The sequence below is a fragment of the Protopterus annectens genome, chromosome 9.part0, assembly GCF_019279795.1.
Source record: "Protopterus annectens isolate FY-2018-M chromosome 9.part0, PAN1.0, whole genome shotgun sequence".
In the NCBI taxonomy this organism is placed as follows: Eukaryota; Metazoa; Chordata; order Ceratodontiformes; family Protopteridae; genus Protopterus; species Protopterus annectens.
Window position 1 is genome coordinate 113,606,203 of NC_056743.1, and position 19,320 is coordinate 113,625,522.

The following is a 19,320-nucleotide window of genomic DNA, read 5'->3' on the forward strand; positions in this document are numbered from 1 at the left end:
AAGTGGTGCCTCTTTCCTGGAAAAACAAGCAGCAATAGCTTGTAAAAAAAATTTAAAGTCTTTAAAGGTAACTTTTTCATTGAAAACCACAATAAAAAACACTTTAAAACAATCTGTCAGCACCAAAAAGTAAGAGAGACAATTTCTCCACAGGTAAATGTTTTTTTAAACAATGCTTAAACTGAAAGGAAAAAAGAGCACGCTTGTTTAAAAGTACAATACAGTCTCAAGACAGTACTTTAAAACAGAAACTATTAGTTTTAAAATAACTTTTGTGAACAGGAAAGGGTTATCAAAAACATTTTTTTAAATAAGAATGTTTTTCCCCAAAGAACAGAAGATAAAGACAGCAAACAAGTAAATCCACAAAAAAGCTCACACCAGGTGTAGTGCAGCAAGCAAAATTGTACTCCAAATTCACACACAATGCAGCAAGCAGAGATAAATCCAACTTTGAACTCCAAGTTTAATCCAAATTCAAAACATAAGCGTTTTCGTCCCTTAAAACATTAATACAGGAACTTCATCAGACAAAGAACTTTACATTCAGCTTCCTTTTAAAAACTAAAACTTGTGACCTCACTTCCTCTCCTCCATTCATCTACAAAAAAGTTTTTAAAGGACCACTGTTTTTTTTTTTAAATGGAAGTACAACACAGTGAGAAACTACATGCATAAAACCACATAAATAATGCCGGACTATACAAATACAACACAATAAAAGCTACATTTATAAAATCACATAAATATTATTATAATTTGTCATGTAATCTAAACATGAAAAACAGTTGTTTTAAAATACTAAAATGCAAAAAGAATATTTAAGCCATCAAACTCTAGCCTACTGAATGCGTTGATAAATAATTTAGGTATTAAGTACTGAACATTTAACAATATCAAATCTTATCTTTTCAAAGCTTTAAGTTTTAATAAACTGGAAATTGACTGGCTGTCATTCAAGCCTGACGAATGAATACAGTCTAGTTGGATTTGCTAACTCAATTCTGCTTTCTCCAGTAAATAAGGCCATGCTCCACCTCTAAGTGAGAGAGATAGTGATTCTAATATAACAAACTTGAATTTATGTTCATTATATTGCCCTATATGTTTAGCAAGTACATTAAGTGGGCATTGATCCCTGATATTCCTAAGGTGTTCACTTATTCTGTTTTTGAGTTTGCTCTCTGTTTTTCCAATGTAAAAGCACATTCAAAAGGGCACAACAGACCACTCTTTCAGTGGTACAAGAAAATTTGTTCCTGATTTGTATTTTTATTCCGTTGATGTTTACTTCATTAATCTCTAAAATATAGGAACAAAATTTACAGGTCCCACATTTGTACATGTACCCTGTACGTTGTGCCTCTTTTTGACGTTCAAGTAGTGTTTTGATGTTATGTCCTTTCCTGAACACATGTAGGTGTATCACCTAGAATTGCTTTTATATCCCTTTCACATACTAAGAATTTCCAATTTTTCACTAGTATGTCCTTTATAAAGTATGCATCAGTGGAAAAACTGGTTAGAAAACATGATTTAAACTCATTTCCTTTTTCAATTGTTTCAACATCCAATTGACTAGAGTGGTAGACTATAGACTCAGATCTAACACTAATATTACTTGTATGAACTTCAAGATTTGTGTCTACATTACATTCAGAATTTAACAACGGCACAGAGTGTTCACTTGCTCTTTTTTCTATTACTTCATTCATGATGCTTTCCACTAAATCAGATGGATAACTTCTTTTCAAAAACATGTTCCTTCAAATTACTACATTCCTTTAAAAAGCATTCATTTAATGACACCATACAAGCTGCCCTTACAAATTGCCCCTTAAGGACTCCTCATTTTTGGTGGAATGGATGGCAACTTGTGTAGTGTAAAACACTGTTAGAATATGTATCTTTACGGTATAGTTCAGCTGTAAATCTATTATGCTCTAAGTCTTTAAGTAAAATGTCAAGGAAAGCAATTTCCTTGTCGTTCACAAAATGTGTGAATTTTAAAACATATGTAGAATTATTTATACAATCTAAGAATGGATCTATTTGTTCACTTGGGCCATTCCAAGGGATGAATATGTCATCCAGGAAACAGGTATACAAGTGGCAATGTTGGAAAAAAATAGACTCAAATAAAAATTTCTTTTCCCACTCCAACATTACCACATTTGCGTACATGCTTCCACATGCCGCACCCATTGCTACTCCCTCTATCTGGATGTAGTACTCATTGTCGAATAAAATATAGTTGTTTCTTAAAATTATGTCTAAAAGTTGTTCCATCATATTAGTTTTATCTTGTCTGACTCCCTCTGACACCAGATAGTCACAGAACCAGTTTATTCCTAAGTTGTGAGGGATGACAGAGTAAAGGTCCCTTACATCAACTGTTATGAATATGCAAGAGTTATTAAACTCAATTGTATTGATTTTCTTTAAGAAATCCCATGAGTCGATGCATAATGAAAGTTCAGATTTTAACAAATACTTTAGCTGTAGATCTAAGAATTTTGCCAGTAAATGTGTTATAGAACCTCTAGCATCGACAATGGGATGAAAAGGGGGTTGCTGCATGTCCTTATGTATCTTTGGAACCCCAAAAATAGTAGGTGTGATTGGAACGTCCGTGGTTAAAAATATATGTTCCTCTAAAGTGATGAGCCCATCAATGAAGAGGTCTTCGAGAAAGCCATGTGTATGCTCCATTTAGTTCATTCAGTGAACTGCGTGCATATATCTTACTACTCAAGATTTCTTTCATCTTCTTTATGTCATCTGTTTTCCACATAAGGACAACACCACCCCCTTTATCCGGTTTCATGACCCTCAAATTAGTGTTTGTTGACAAAAAATTAAGTTCCATTTCTTCCTCAGCACTTAAGTTATTTTTAGTTCTTTGCTTATACATATTCCCAGAGTGAATCCTGATATCCAACTTACATACCCTTTCAAAAATGTCCAAAGAGGGGTGAGTGGGGGATTTATAGGTACTAGAGATGTGTAAAGGATGCAGAACATTCTCTACCCCTTGAAACATCAGATTCAAATTTAATTTTCTGATGTACTCTTTTAAGTCTATAAGTGTATTCACCATACTGGCTGGTTTATTAGGAGTAAATGTGAAGCCTTTTGCTAAAAGGTTACAAACATGAACATTTAAATCAAGCGTAGTGAAATTATGCACCCTAAAATCATATACAGTGTTAAAATGAATGGAAACAGCTGGTAACAAAACTCTCTCAGTTGTGCCCCTCCGGAAAGTCTCTGTCGTATCTTGAAGTGGAATGTCAATATTTAATACATCCCCTGTTTTGTCTTCTAGGGGCCCTTGTATTGTCCTCTGTTTCCCCTGCTCCCCCTTTGTTGGAAGTTCTGTTCTTGTTGTTTCCCATAAGTGTTCATACGATGGGGTTGCTGGTTTCTGATTCGCTCTGAACGTCTCAGGGGAGGATATTCCTCTTCGTCTAAAAAAAGAGTTATCCAAGTTGTTACCTGCTCCCTGATTCTCAGAGTAATTATCTAGTTCATTACTAGATAAAGGTCTCCCATTCAAAGTTCACTCTTGAGAACGTGGGGGTGGGGGGTAAGCATTATTGTTGTTGTATTTGTTTTCATCTCTAACAATCTTTTTGTATTTCCTAGTTTTTATAGTGTCCATTTGCTCTTCTATAGATCAAAAAATACAAGTGTATTCAAAGTTATTAGTAGGGGGTCTTGAATGATTTTGTTATCTAAAAGTTTTACTTCTTCCCCCAGTGATTCAATTTGTGTTTCATTGTTTTTAATTACCATGTCCATATACTCAAATCCATAATGGTCAAATAACTGGAAAAGTTATCTATGAAACTGGGAATTTGTTATAAGACCTGTTGGGTAGCACCATATTTGCAAACCCTTAGGAACAATTCTCCTTTTAATGCACTCCTTGAAATAATGGTTGTCCATTTGTAACTTTTTAATTTTAAGCAAAATGTGATCTAGTTGATTCAGTTGATTATTAAATGAGTGGTCAGTGTTCACCTCTCCCACTCTGCTGGTAAAGGGACAACTATTGACAAGCCAGTTTGATAAAATGGAGTTGGAACCATTTACAGTACTGTTTACACTGTCTCTATTAAATTCACATGTAGCATTGTTACTGACCTGTGATTCTGAGCATACTGCAGGTCTCTGAATCACGGCTTGGTTCCCATTAGTTTCACTTGACCTAGGCAAATGGAAATTTGGTGCAGGCAGAGAAGTGGTGCCCGGTGTGGCATGGATGGTTAGTTGTGATAACTGTGACAACAAAAGCTGTTCCAGCCTTTCCATCCTTTCCATTAGTTGATTAATTAAGACAGTAAGGTCACCTGCAGAATTGGCAAGTTGAGTTGTTACTTTGTCATTCTCCATTTAGAAACCAGTCTAAGTATGTATAAACCCTGCAACAGCTGATCTGGTGTGCACCTCGACAACAACAACAGAAGATAAAGACAGCAAACCAGTAAATCCACAAAAATGCTCACACCAGGTATAGTACAAAAAGCAAAATTGTAGTCCAAATTCAAACACAATGCAGCAAACAACAGTGATGCAGCAAGAAGAGATAAATCCAACTTTGAACTCCAAGTTCAATCTAAATTCCAAACGTAAATGCTTTCATCCCTTAAAACATTAATACAGGAACTTCATCAGACAAAGTACTTTACATTCAGCTTCCTTTTAAAAAGTAAAACTTGTGACCTCACTTCCTCTCCTCCATTCATCTACAAAAAAGTTTTTAAAGGGCCACTGTTTTTTTGAACATCAAAAAGAGGCACAATGTACAGGATACATGTACAAATGTGGGTCCTGCATATTTTGTTCCTATATTTTAGAGATTAACGAATTAAACATCAATGGAATAAAAATAAAAATCAGGAACAGATTTTCTTGTACCACTGAAAGAGTGGTCTATTGTGCCCTTTGTGAACTATGTTAGTGCTTTTACATTGGAAAAATGGCGCGCTAATTCAAAAACAGAATAAGTGAACACCTGGAATATCAGGGATCAATGCCCACCTAATGCACTTGCTAAACATATAGGGCAATATAATGAACATAAATTCAAGTTTGTTATATTAGAATCAATATCTCCCTCAGTTAGAGGTGGAGCATGGCCTTATTTACTGGAGCAAGCAGAATTAAGTTGGCAAATCCGACTAGACTATATTCATTGGCCAGGCTTGAATGACAGCCAGTCAATTTCCAGTTTATTAAAACTTAAAGCTTTGAAAAGATAAGATTTGATATTGTTAAATGTTCAGTACTTAATACCTAAATTATTTATCAACACATTCAGTAGGCTAGAGTTTGATGGCTTAAATATTGTTTTTGCATTTTAGTATTTTAAAACAACTGTTTTTCATGTTTAGATTACATGACAAACTAAAGTAATATTTATGTGATTTTATAAATGTAGCTTTTTATTGTCTTGTATTTGTATAGTGTGGCATTATTTATGTGATTTTATGCATGTAGTTTCTCACTGTGTTGTATTTGCATTTAAAAAAAAAAAAACAGTGGTCCTTTAAAAACTTGTTTGTAGATGAATGGAGGAGAGGAAGTGAGGTCACAAGTTTTACCTTTTAAAAGGAAGCTGAATGTAAAGTTCTTTGTCTGATAAAGTTCCTGTATTAATGTTTCAAGGGACGAAAGTGCTTACGTTTTGAATTTGGATTAAACTTGGAGTTCAAAGTTGGATTTATCTCTGCTTGCTGCATCACTATTATTTGCTACATTGTGTTTGAATTTGGACTACAATTTTGCTTGCTGCACTACACCAGGTATGAGCTTTTTTGTGGATTTACTTTTTCCCCAAAGAAAACTTTTCTGCACAGCAAAGGAACAGCACAAGCCAACTGTCATGCCTTGAAGCCACAAAGGAGCATCTCTTTTGTGGCAGGAAAGCTCTGATGGGCTTGGTGCCCAAACCTTTCCTTTTAAAAGTGCCCTGAAGCTTTGGAAGCCAGATGGCCATTATATCCTTGGATGATATAACCCATACAGCTTAGGTGACTGCAGCAGTGATAAATAAGAACAACATCAACAGGTGCACCAGAACTAAAAAAAGTGCAAGGACATGAAAAAATACAGTCAACCAAAAGTCTGTCATTTTAAGTCACAAAAACACCTTTAGTGATAATCCAAACATTTAACATCCACGAATCTAAGTTGCTTCCACTTGCATTTTAAAATAATGAAGGTACAGTCTTTACTAAAACTGATTTGCTAGTAGTAGGATGCCTTTATATTGTTCCACCAACTGAGGTCATTATTCCTCTAGCAGTTTATGCATGCTGCAATGCTTGGTATTTAACACAAACATTCTAAGAACTTGGACATTCAATCTAACAGATCTGTCACAGAAAACACAAAAAAAAAATCTTGTTAGAGAGCTCCTGCCTCCTAAACTGATGGCCTGGAGAAAGGTCATTAAAGAGCCTGGGGATTTTTCTGTCACTCCATCTTCCTGTATGCTGCACAAATGGCAGAACAGTATTTGTTAACAATGGAAATTCTTTGAGTGAATTATTTCCCTTGCTACCCTGAGTGGTAAAGAAGGAACCTCTCTCTAGAGCCAGTCAATAATACCTTCAGGCAGGCAGCACAGGAAGTAATTCTGGGGGTAAAATTTGGGGCAAGTCCAGGCACTCCAGCATTCAGCTCTGGGGTTTATGCTGAATGATACAAAGTAAAGTAAATTGCACATAATCTGTTGGACAACAAAGATTCATATAACTATGAAATAAAAGAAGACAAATAAAAATGGCAAAAGATCATAGTGAAACAATAATAAAACCACAGCATTATGAGCAGATTAAGTTGATACAATGGCAGGATTTATCCTCAGATGCAGTTACTACAGCCCTAAGATCTGCACAGAATGATCAGCTGCATCCACTAAAACACTGGAGGAATGTTAACAATACAAGCTGAGCACTGATGAACAGGAGGACAGAACTGCAGAATGGGCAAAGTACCTATATGAGGCTGCACATTTAAAACTACACATGAATGATACCTCTTGACATAGACCTAACAGAAAAGAGGGACAAAAATGTTGCTTAAGCAAAAGCACTCCCATGTCAAAAGTCTAAGTAGTACATAAGAAAGCAAACACACACTGCTCATATCCATAGCACACAACACCATTTATACTAAACAAGTGTTCATGGGCACTTTCATACTCTCCTGCTAAAAGACACAACACTTCAGTGTAATAACTTAAAAAAAATACAAAAACATACTACATCATTTGGCAGCTTTATCACAAAATAAATAAGAAAATGATACAGCTTCAGATTACATATTTGGCTAAATAAAAATAGCATTCTAGGTTTAGATCAATCAGCACTTCAAATGATAGGAAGAAAAGCAATGACACCTATCTTCTGGTTAAGAATTGCTTACCATAAGCTGCTCTTTGATGCTTTGGTGTACACCATGAACTACTTGACTATTTCCCAAATAGAGACCAAGAGGAAAAAAGCAAAATCCCAAAACAAAACCTTAGTCAACAATTCCATCTCTGCTGCTTCTTCCAAAAGTAAAAATGTCAAAACGTCAGTTATTTTCCATGCCAATGAAAGTAATTTCACCCTGAACAGACATATCTGCTTGTACACCATCAACCGACAAAGGAACTGTAGAGACAGAACACACTCGTCCTCAACCACTAAGCTCTCACTTACATCCAGTGGGAACCAATCATTATGCAATACACTGTACTTCAGCACCCTGGACAGCTCACTGCTGAATAGGCAAGAGAATGAAGATGCATCAAATATTCTTTTAGTTTTTAAGTAAAATAAAACAGCAATTTTGTATAGATAATTACAGAATTACTGCCATATTTTACTTAAAAACTAAAAAGTAAAAACTAAAAATATATAAAAAGATTTTTTAGTAAAGAATGCTTTTTACTGAGTTGCTCTAAAAAGTAAAAGAATAAGGAAGAGTGACAACTTTGCAAAAGAAATGCAGACAAGCTGATTTCAGAAAAGCATTTGGTTGGTTTTGCTGATTCCTAGGACAACTTCTGCTACCTCAGTAACAGAACCAGCAAAACCAATCTCAAATGCTTTCCTGAAATCAGCTTGTCTGTGTTTCTTTTACAAAGTTATCACTCTTCTTCCTTTTTTTTCACTTTTTAGAGCAACTCAAAAAAAAGCATTCTTTATTACAAAATCTTTTTTTTATATATATTTTTAGTCTTACTTGCACGTTTTAGTAATAAATATCAAATCCATCTCAGACTACCAGTACAATCAGAACAAATGCTCTTATATCCTTTGTAAATAGGGCTACAACCATTCATTTGTGACATGATCAGATGAGATATCATAAAGCCATACAAATCCGCTACAATTTTTCATAAAAAATGGCCTTCTGTCAAAGACTTCAACAAAATCACTGTTTGTTTTGCTTTAGGGAGTTTAAGAATATAAGAAAAAGAGATGGAAAATTTCATCTTACAAGACCAATAAGAGCTTAATATCCAATCAAGTGCCATTTCCACAAATTATCGATGATTTAACTGTAATGAATCACACAGCCTTTGGTGGGTCTGTCTGCAAGTACACAGAAGATGGTAACAGGATGGATGGAAAACTTTAATGTGAAAACAGGAGGAGGATTCCTCAACACAGTGCAAGCAGACACTACCCATACAGTCACTAATAAAGGAGTTAATGACTGTGGCATTAGGTGGTACTTAAATGACAGGGTAAGCTAATGGCACCAAAAGGAAGAAGTCCTGCTTCAGTATCACTTGGATGGAAGTATAAAGGAGGCGATATTCCAGCTAGAGGAAGATAAAGATGAGCTATGCTTCCTGAAATTTACTTCTGACCTGCCAAAAGAGTTTTGAAAAACTTTCTTGCAACTTCCAAAGGTAGTGTCATTAACATCCTCATATAAGGCTCAGAATTTGAGGTCACTGACTGATCCTAAACAGAAAATGTCCAGAATGTGTCTGCTTTAATATTAAAGCTATCCCATGCAATCTAAAAAAGTTTTCAGAAGATTTCTCCACTGTGGAAGAATAAGACAGAAAAGGCTATAAGAATAACAAAAAAAGGTGCCACAAGCTAGCTCTGACCCAAGTACTCAATAAAATGACAGGACAGCACAGTGGGAAGATGATCAGGGAGGAGGGCTCTCAAACAGCATCCCAAAGATAATGCTTTGACGAAAGTGAAATGGATCCGTCATTTCACTGCTGAAGATTCACTGCTAAACAAGCTGTTGCTGTTGGAAAGATGTTCAAAAGAATAAATGTATATATTTATTTGTCTTTGTTGATTGGGAAAGTCCGACTGGGCAGGACCCATTTTCAGTGGAGGCCCAAGTAGAAAAACTCCACCACAGTACATTTATGCTAACAAATGAATTTCAGACAGTTCTCAGAAAAACAACAGTTACATTTCTCATGAAACAACAAACAATTACAAGACAAGTGTATACTGTTAAGTATTTATATCAAATTATAAGATTATACAGTTGCTCCAGCTGTAAAATCTTGCAGAAATAAATGGATTGATAATGCAGAAGGGAAACATTATTGTAAAGAAGTTTAGCGTTCTTTCATTTCGGTAAAGAAAAGTTTGCAAGGAGTTCAAGATACTTAATGAAGTTAGTTAAAAAAATTATGTAGGAAGGAAGATTTTAGTATTGTACATGCTTGTAAAGAGTTTGAGAGATATACTGAAGTAAGCTATAAAATAATGTAGGAGGGAATGGAAGTTATTAGTATTGTACAGGAGGATAGTGGCAATAGCATATGACAGAGAGCATGGTACAGGATTTTTCTGTTTAGACTGCCTGTTCCAAATTGATATATCTAGAAAGTTTAAAAGGGAGCCACGTTTCTGGTGTCTTTTTAATTGTTTGAAGAATATATTAATCAAATTTAAGGCAGTCATCTATTATAACGCCTGGTAATTTAGTCTGTGGCACTACCTCAGTTTTAGTATTATTTGCTCATGTGTCCAAGAAAGACTGTTTTTAATGGAGATAATGCTTTGGGGTAAAGAACATCAATTTAGTTTTACTGAGATTAAGGAGTAGGTTTGAATTTTTCAGCTGGGTTTCAATTGAAGAGAAATAAATTTGGGTGATTTCTTGTAGTCTGGATATTGTGGGGGCTGTACTTATTAAATCAAATTATATGCATATTGTATTATATTTGCTTGGTGTATGGCAGTGTGAAGCTTGTTCATGAAAACATTAAAAAGAAGGGGTTCTAGTATAGTGCCCTGAGAGATACCTACGATAACTGGAAGAGAGGTTCTGTTGCCATTTGACTGCTTGTTGCCTTTCAGACCGATAACTAAGGAACAATTTAAGGGAGGATAGAGACAGACAGACCTACAGAAGGGAGTTCAGCAAATAAATGTTGGTGTGATACAGTGTCAAAAGCTTTGGATATGTTTAGGAACACAGCTGACACTAGGTTACTACTGTTCCTATGCAGATTTATATAGCTGAAGAAGTGAAAGAGGGTGGTGGTTGTGCTGTGGTGGGGTCTGAAAATGTGTTTCCGAAAGCAGATTACTTGAATTTAGGTGATGCAGAAGCTGTGCATGAATACATTTTTCAAGTATTTCTGATAGGGGAGAAAACTGCAATGGGCATGTAGCTATTAAACTCTGTAGATGTGCTACCTTTGTGTAAAGGTATAAAAATGATTTTTTTCCAGACAGAAAGAACATATTTTTCAGATATAAAGCTATTTATCAGTATAGAGACTGGAAATGCTATTGCATCTGCAGCCACTTTTTAGTCTGAGGGAAGTTGGTCATCAGCTAGGGTGGTTGGTTTTAGCTTATGTAGGAGTTTTTTTAATGGTGGAAGTAGGCACTTAGCTGAAGTCAAACAGCTGAACATATTTAGCAGAGGCTGCTAGTATTGACAGGATAGTGGAAGTATTAATGTTTATGAAGGACAATATAGTTTCTATAAAACAGTTGTTTAACTGTGTGGGAATTGAAATAGTATCATTGTTGGATGTAGGGGTGGGGGTGGTAATTTTGCCTGGATGTAAAAGTTTGTTTACAGATGTGCAGAAGAGTTTTGGGCTGTTCTGGTGTTTATTTTAAAGGATATTATAATATGTTTGCTTGTCATGTTTTCTTTGTTATTTTGTCCTATTCCTTAGTTGCCCAAAAAGTTGAAATGGATTTTGGGTTCTATTTCTGAGCCACTCGTTCCAGGCTTTGCCACACTTGGCATCACTTTCTTACTTTCTTTAGTTAGCCATGGTGCAGGATTAGATTTGACCCTTTTAATACATACTGAAACAAAGTTATTGAGAATTTTAGGAATATCTCAATGAAGTGTGAGACAGCAGAGTCTAAGTTCATAGGTTTTAGAATTTTCCAGTTATATTCTTTTTAAGGATTTGATAAAAGTGGGTTTGTCAAGGTTTTTTGAGTTATGAACTTGGTTGTAAATTATATGTTTATCTTGAATATTGTAACTTCTAAGAGTGTAAGTAGGTTAATGGTCACTTATGCTGTCTGGAAGGCTACCAGCTGCTCTAATTTTATTGGGTCTAATTAGTAAGAATCCAGTCTAAAGTTGATTGTCTACCAGTACTCTTGTGAACTCTAGTAACTGATGTAATTAACTGTGTAAAGTCATGCAGGTTTATAACATCAGATGGGGTGCTGCTATTAAGAATCTGCCAGTCTATATTTAGGTATTATAGCATTATTATTTTATGTTGTATATGGTGGGATATCTTCCACGGTGGTAATGTTTTTACCAAGTGGGATATATATGGCTGCTAAACACAGCATTTTCCTATTATTGATTTTAAGAAGTTATACAAGGAGTTATGTTAAACTGTGGTATCTCCTCTGCATATATAGTTATACTTAGTGAATTCTTGTAGATAACAGCTATGCCATCTACTCACTTATTTTTCCTGTCAAGCCTAATTTTACTGAAACCAGGTGTGGCAATTTTATTGTCATTTATGTCTTTTTTCAGCCACATTTCTGTACATATAATTACATCTGGGGAATATGTGGCAATACAAACATGCATGTCTTGGATTTTTTTGCATACACTTCTAAGATTGATATTTAGAAAGAGTTGGAATTGGGGCATGGGAGAGAAAAACAGAATGGTCATTTAATACAGTGCTGTTAGTGTGTGTTTTTTTCTGTTGTGTGGGGTCAGGGTTTGGGTGAATATCTCCATTGTTTTTTTTTGGTTGGAAATTTTATGAAAGAAAGTATGAAGCCAAATGCATTTGTGCTTTGTTTTACTGGATTTCATACTGTAACGTACTTAGATTTAAAACATCTGTAACTGAAAAAAATCTAAGAAGGTTTACTGATACAGTGTGGGTGCTGTGGTGATTGATAGACTTGGTAACTGTTGGTTTAGCGAGTATGGGTTGATAGTGCAATTAATTACATTTACTTAAGAGGTACGGGAGATGGTAGAGTATGCTAATATGCTGAGGAAGCACACTAATAAAGTTTGAGTCAGAGTCTTTTTTATAATATGTAAGTTAGATTTTGCTGAAGATATTAGTTTGCACTGTAAAATGTTACTGGACAAGAGTAGTTCTAATTACAGCAGTATAACTTCTAAAAGGACAAACTGGGTAAAGCACTTTAAGTAAATGAGTCACAGATGCTAACTGTAGGGCAACGATGATTGGGTTAGGTTCCAATCATTTTGATGCAGAGGTAGGCTGGAAGAAGTCTAAGGGTGGAGATGGGATATTTTAAATGTTAATTAAGAGGGGATGGGTGAGAATTGGGGGTAGGGTAGGGGAATGGAGTGAGCCCAAGCATAGCAAGGGTAAAAGAAGAGGGACTCAACCATTGAATCAGCAACAGTAACAGTGCAGAGGAAAACACTCAGTAAGCTTTGTCTATAGCAAAAGATAATACGGTTTTCAGAGAAATTATGATTTGAGCAGTGTAAAATAGCAGTTGAGAGGGGGAAAGGAGAATTACAGGAAGCAGCAGACAAGCTCAGGAAGAGTAAGCAGATATGTACATGTATGGTTAAGCATTTAGAGAGCTAGCTTCATGATACTGTAAGTAAAGGAAGAAACTGAGGAGGGAGTAGTCTGAAAAAGAAAGCAAAGCAAATAGTTTGTCCTGTTTCAGTCTGAAAAAGAAAGCAAAGCAAATCCTCTGTCCTGTTACAGTGGGGCTGGGGTGATGACAAAGCAATGTACTGGCAGTTATTTTGGACTAAAAAAAAAAACCTGCCAATCCAACTGCCCATTATTATGGGCTGTAGTATATGCCACTGGTATAGCTGTTGTTGGAGCATTCTATGGAGCCACACCCTCTAGTAGAGAGTACGCACCAATATAGCTACTTACACTTTAGGTGAGTGTACATGGACACTCGGCTATCCCTACAGTCTGATTCAAAATGTAAGTCTTAGTTTATGTTAGCTTTACTGGATTACACATATATATCTACTATGCACACACTTGATCATTTCAAGGATGGATTTCAGGCTGCTTGGGTGACAGTTGATGGACAGTGATAGTTCCTACGCAGCCTGCACAGTATATTAGCTGGGAATGGTTTGGTCAGTGTCTGCAAAAGAGGAGTAGAGATGGCTGAAAGAATTAAGAGAGATTAATTACCTCAGATGCTAAATGTTGTTATGGTAAACATATTAATATGTTTGAGGAATCCAGTTTAAATTGAAAAAAAAAAGATGGGAACAGACAGAGCTTGTTACCAGGTCTAAAATACCTCTTGCAAATGTTAACCTAATGATTTAGTGTGCACAAAGAAGACTTTATATCTGTACAGTACTGCTACCACAAGAAAAATTCCAAAAGTAAGCAAAAATGTGCAAAATGAAATAAAGGTATGCATGTACATACCAATGCATACATGAGCAAAGGTAGAAGTTTTGGGTAATATGCATGCACATAATGTTCAGAATTTAACCAAGGCCTCCTTACCTGAGCCCGATCAATCCTGTAAAAGCGATCAGCTGTTGTGGCTAGAAAACAGAGATGATAAATGCAACTCATTAGCCCTCGTCTGGAAGCAAAAGGCATGACACAATATTACCTTTCACAAGAAGAACATGTAGGTTGTACAGGACTTTCACCATAGTTTTCAAGATAACTACAGGCAAAAAAATCAAGTGCAGCCAAGTCAGTAATGTAGTTGTGCAATATGCAAGTCCTGGCACATTAATACAGTAACAACTTATAAACTGCCACATATTGTTTTATTTATCTGAAGGCACTGTGTAATGTATCACAGAACACAGTAAACACACTGAAATATCTTCAGCATCATTAGTACTTCATATTCTTATCCCAGTGATGCAGGACCCAGAAGATGCAAGTACCCCTGTTTTATTAATGAGGACTGAGGACTACTGGAAGCTTGATAAACTGCCCTTTCACAAAAGGTGCACAAAGGCTGTAGACCTCACTAAGATGCAAGCTAGATGCAACTCAATCATAGCTCATCACTCTAATTTCCAGACTACAATGTCAACCCATGAAAATGACAGGTCTAAAGTCTCCTTGGTATAATTTCCCCAAGTCTTTTGAATTTCTAATACCATGATAGGAATGGACCCAATTCCTAAGTCAAAGTATGATGAAAGTTCATGAAATCAGTATTGCTTCATTCTTTGATGTTAACTAAAAATGCTCTTTGCAGCACCCTCAATGTGCCCAGAACCAACACCTTCTGCAATTCATACGGTGTTACGTGTATTGGCAGCCTTTCTAAATAAGACTGTAAATTATTTTTTATGAGACCCATGGCTCCTATTACTATTAAAACTGCCTAGGTATCCTCCTCATATACTATCCTTATTTCTGCCTGCAAATCCTGGTATCCTCTAATAACTGGGTATAGCAATTTCAATGATCATTGCTGCTTCTGTCTTCTTTTCATAGACTACCATATCTAGTTTTCTCACATATTTTTTTGAACCATTGATAATGGGTAATAAATATGATATAAACTTTATCAATCTCTATAATGCTAAGTGGCTCATGTTTCCAGTGCTTCTAAGCTACTTCAGTACTGTAATGTTTGCACAATCCCCAGCGCAATACTCTTGCCACATTCTTATGCCTTCTAGTATACAGCCCCTCTGCCAATAGTGTATCACACCCAGGAAAAATATGTGCAACTGTTTCTAGTTCTGGTTTACAGAACCTGCATTTGTCTGTTTCTCACACATGTTCAATAGTCTTTGTATACCAACATGTAAATAGTCTACCTTCCTAGGTCTCTAATGTTAACCTTTCATCTTTTGGTTTAAATTCACCTCTCCTTAACCATTCCTAATTCAAATCCTGATCAACATGAAATTGTCCCAGGAGTTTTCTGTACTTGCAGCTATATTTATGTCTTTTCCACACTTCTTGCCTTCTCATCTGATCATTCTCCTTACATTCTTTCTTTTCTTTTTTGGCATGTTCAGTTGCTTCCTGATTTTTGTTTTGTCTACTTTTGGTTTGTTTTCCATTCCCACTTGACTCTGATATGCTTCTGCCAAAGTAAGCATGGAAAAGTTCCAGTGAAATTAACTCAATATGCCAACAGTCAGTACCTCTAATCACTTTGCCACAAGTAGTGATCATAATATAATAAGCCATGTTGTAGAACTCACACTAGTGAAAAATATAACTAGCCTTCTGTTTAAGACTTGAATTTTAGACTTCTGAAGAAAACAAATATGTATAGGACCAGCTATAATTTCTACTTAAAATCATAGTAAGGAAAAGTTCTACAACATAAAATGTCATTATCTCATGTTACATCTCACCCTACTAAACTACCCTAGGAATACTGGGTAATTTTGAAACAAATAGGTAATACCTCTTATCCTAACTCTGCAAGTACATCAGCTTATAAACAGACCATCATTGAAACAATTTCCTAACTTTTATACTACTCACTAGCCAGTAGCCATCGAATGTCAAACAATTTCTCAGGTACCAGTTCTATGCAAACAGTGCCCTGCTACCGCAGAAAAAAAAACTAAATATACCTCCCTCAATTCCAGTTCAAACCATTTTACTTAAATAATTTTTGTTGAATGACCAGACAATATTTTTTGGAAAATAATATATACGCTTTATGCAAAAAAAAAAAAAAAACATCCTCAACCCATTCCAATACATACAGAACAATTCATTGAACTCTGGAGCTTACCTTTCAGCTAAGAAAATATCAGTCATAACCTCTGTACCAAAATGCTGTAACTCATCCAAAAATTAAGATTACAGGTGAATTTTTAATCTAAAAACCTTTACTAGACATCTGCAACAGCTGGAAAGGCCACAGAAATACCTCACCAAAAGAATCACAGGCCTAAAGCAGATGCCATATGATGACCGTCTAAAAAAAACTCCAGCTATACTCTGTGGCATATCATCTGCTTCGAGGCGACCTCTGCTTAACATACAAGGCTATGTCAAACCCAGAGCTGTTGGGCATGCTCCACTTAAAGAAATCCCAATCCCTCAGAGCCACACGCTCCAGGGATCTAAACCTTGTCATCACAATGAACAAAACATGCTGGAGGGATAGGTTCCTGACCCAGAGACTCCCCATACTCTGGAATACACTGCCCGTACATGTCAAGCAGAGCGCCTCATTGGCCCTCTTCAAAAGGAACCTAGATGATTGGATGGGAGATAGGAAATTCACCCCGGGGATGATGTCAGTCGACCTGCTAGACAGGGGTCCAGAAAGTAAATATTGTGGGAAGAAATATTCAGGGAATTGTTATGGCTAAGCTTGTATAGGCCCTAGGGCCGATAGCCTAGTACCAACCTATGAACCTTTACTAACATTTTGTGAAAAGACAGCATACAAATGGCTAAGAGACTAACCAAGACTTTATCAAGCCTGGCATGGCTTCAGGGACAAACACAGTACCAGTACAGTTCTATCTTCCTGCACAGGTAATAATGACATGGGCCTACTTTACACAACACATTTTTCTTCACCGATAAAAAGCCTCAGCCAGTTCAAATCATTTTGTTCCTAGCCACATACTAGCAAATCTTCCTTCGGTAAAAAAAAAAAAAAAAGACATCACTTGGTATTAAAAATTACCTGCAATGCTGCTCAGACAGGTCATTACTCAGATTTTGATAAAGCAGTTCTTTCACCTGTTCTTTTTTCCCTTTCCCTAACAATTGGGCTTTTGACTTTCATAATCAAAATATCACCCTCTCTGCAAATGATCTGCTCCTAAACTCAGACAAACCTCAACATTATTCAATAAGTTACTAAAGGTTGTCAATCTAATCTAGATAAACAAACTAACAGTAAACTCACAGATGCTACTGGGAACATCAAACAGGCTATCAAAAACATTGACACTCTCTCATTCTTTCCCGTTATATAGCACAATGCCACTGCAAGTTCCTATAAGTAATCCAGTTGCTGGTTTGGTCCAAATCTCTTCTTTAACAGCCACAATGTAAGAAACACAAATTAAGTATGTGCACACAAATATCAATTAAGAAGACATCCCTTTACCTACCATTACTGCAAAAGCTTGTACATTCACTGTCAAAAATATTTTTCGGATCAAAATTAGAGAATAATGCTCTTACTTCAATTATCTTATCTGTACATAATAATTACATACTCAAGCAATACTAAATACAAACTTCTAATTTGTATTTCTCTCTGACTCCCGAGAACAACACTGTCATGTTCTCCAAACAGCAACATCTCTTCTCATCAGTGAAAGACCAGTCTTTCTGTTTTCAAAATTCTCAAACTCTTCTATTTTAGCTACCCATTTTGGCAAATAAACTAAAAACAAATACATATTTCTGCATACTTCTATCTGTTCATTACCTACAAATGCAGGTTTTCAAATACCTCTCTCTTTCATCCCTTAAATTACACATAAATGAACACACCTTTCCTAAAACTTCTCTTGGAGTTTGGAATAATACCTCACTGCACATTAGAAATGCCTCTGTTCCATCCTTCAGCTCTCTTCTGCTTAAACTGTCCCATTTGGTTGCCTAAAGTCCATCTGTATTCACTCAGCAGTGTTACACATTACTATTTAAAAGCAGAGGGCTACTTCTTTTGTCTCATGGGGCTCAAAACTGTCACTACTGCTTAGTCTCTGTACTACACTATGCAACACACTGCAAGGTAATGTGCTGTAAAATTACTGTAATATCTTTGCATGCAATGTATTTTTTATTTTACTGTGCCTTATGACTTGAATAGTGACTGAAAAGATCCTCAGTCTACTCCTCCTAACAAGTGAAAAAGAAGAAAGTCATATGGAAACATCTAGGCATTATTGCTGTGATATATGATAGCATCAATATGAACTGCTTTATTTTCTGCACTTTCTACCGTAAATCAAATGTTACTTTAATTCAGTATACATAACATATGACAACACTACTAAAATACCCACGATATATACAACTCATTACAATAAACACACACACACACATATAGAAATATATCACATATATACATACATGTATGCATGCTAAAACACCAGCAGAGTTTAGAATTAATACTATATTTGTATCTTTAAATGTCTACCTATGGCATGAATTGCGGATATAAAGGGATTTTGTGATTAACCCAGTCTACCTGGTTAACAAAAGTCAAATAAATAAATGTTGATAAGACAGTTGGCAGAAAACTTTAGAAGGCTGGACCACATGGGAAATTACTTTTTCGCTGACACCCATGGTCTTCATTCCACAAATATGGAATAATTACTGATGAATGTAAAGATCAGCAAATCCAAACTATTAGCTATAGCCCATATGAATGTTTTGTCTGAAAAAAGATGCATCTTTTACTGATTAATCCATTCACTTGCTTTTTATACTTTAAATCAGAATTAATTGTTATGGATGACATCAATGTCGACTGCAGACCCTTAAGTGATGCCTCTAACCACCCTTCCCTGCAGATGAACAGGCTCACCCATGGGATCTCATTCATAACTTTAACCAACCACATTTTCATGTTCTGTCAGTATACTTGTCTGGATCCTTGCAAGCAATCCTAAAAGACACTGAGGTGTCCTGTGTTGTGACTGATAACTTCACTGACCACTTAGCAACAAATGTGATGTAGTGTGGAGCCATGCAAGAATCATTACGAATCAGAGACACTGCTATTCCAGGAAAATGAGCAAAGTCATCTTGGAGGTATTTCATTCTGGTCTAAGATACACTGACTGATCTCCCATTTTCAAGCTTCGTGTGGATAAAACAGTAGCATATTTTAATGCTGTTTTCTTATCTTAAACAAGCTACAT

General features: G+C 35.9%; 1 protein-coding gene across 1 annotated transcript in view; it reads right to left on the bottom strand.

The window, feature by feature from the left end:
• The window catches only part of LOC122811072 (diacylglycerol kinase zeta-like), a 3,109,428-nt gene that overhangs the window by 797,930 nt on the left and 2,292,178 nt on the right, over nt 1-19,320 (bottom strand). Inside the window, exon 25 of the mRNA XM_044082630.1 lies at nt 13,982-14,022. Coding sequence (XP_043938565.1) covers nt 13,982-14,022 — 41 coding nt within the window. The remainder of the gene's footprint in view (nt 1-13,981; nt 14,023-19,320) is intronic.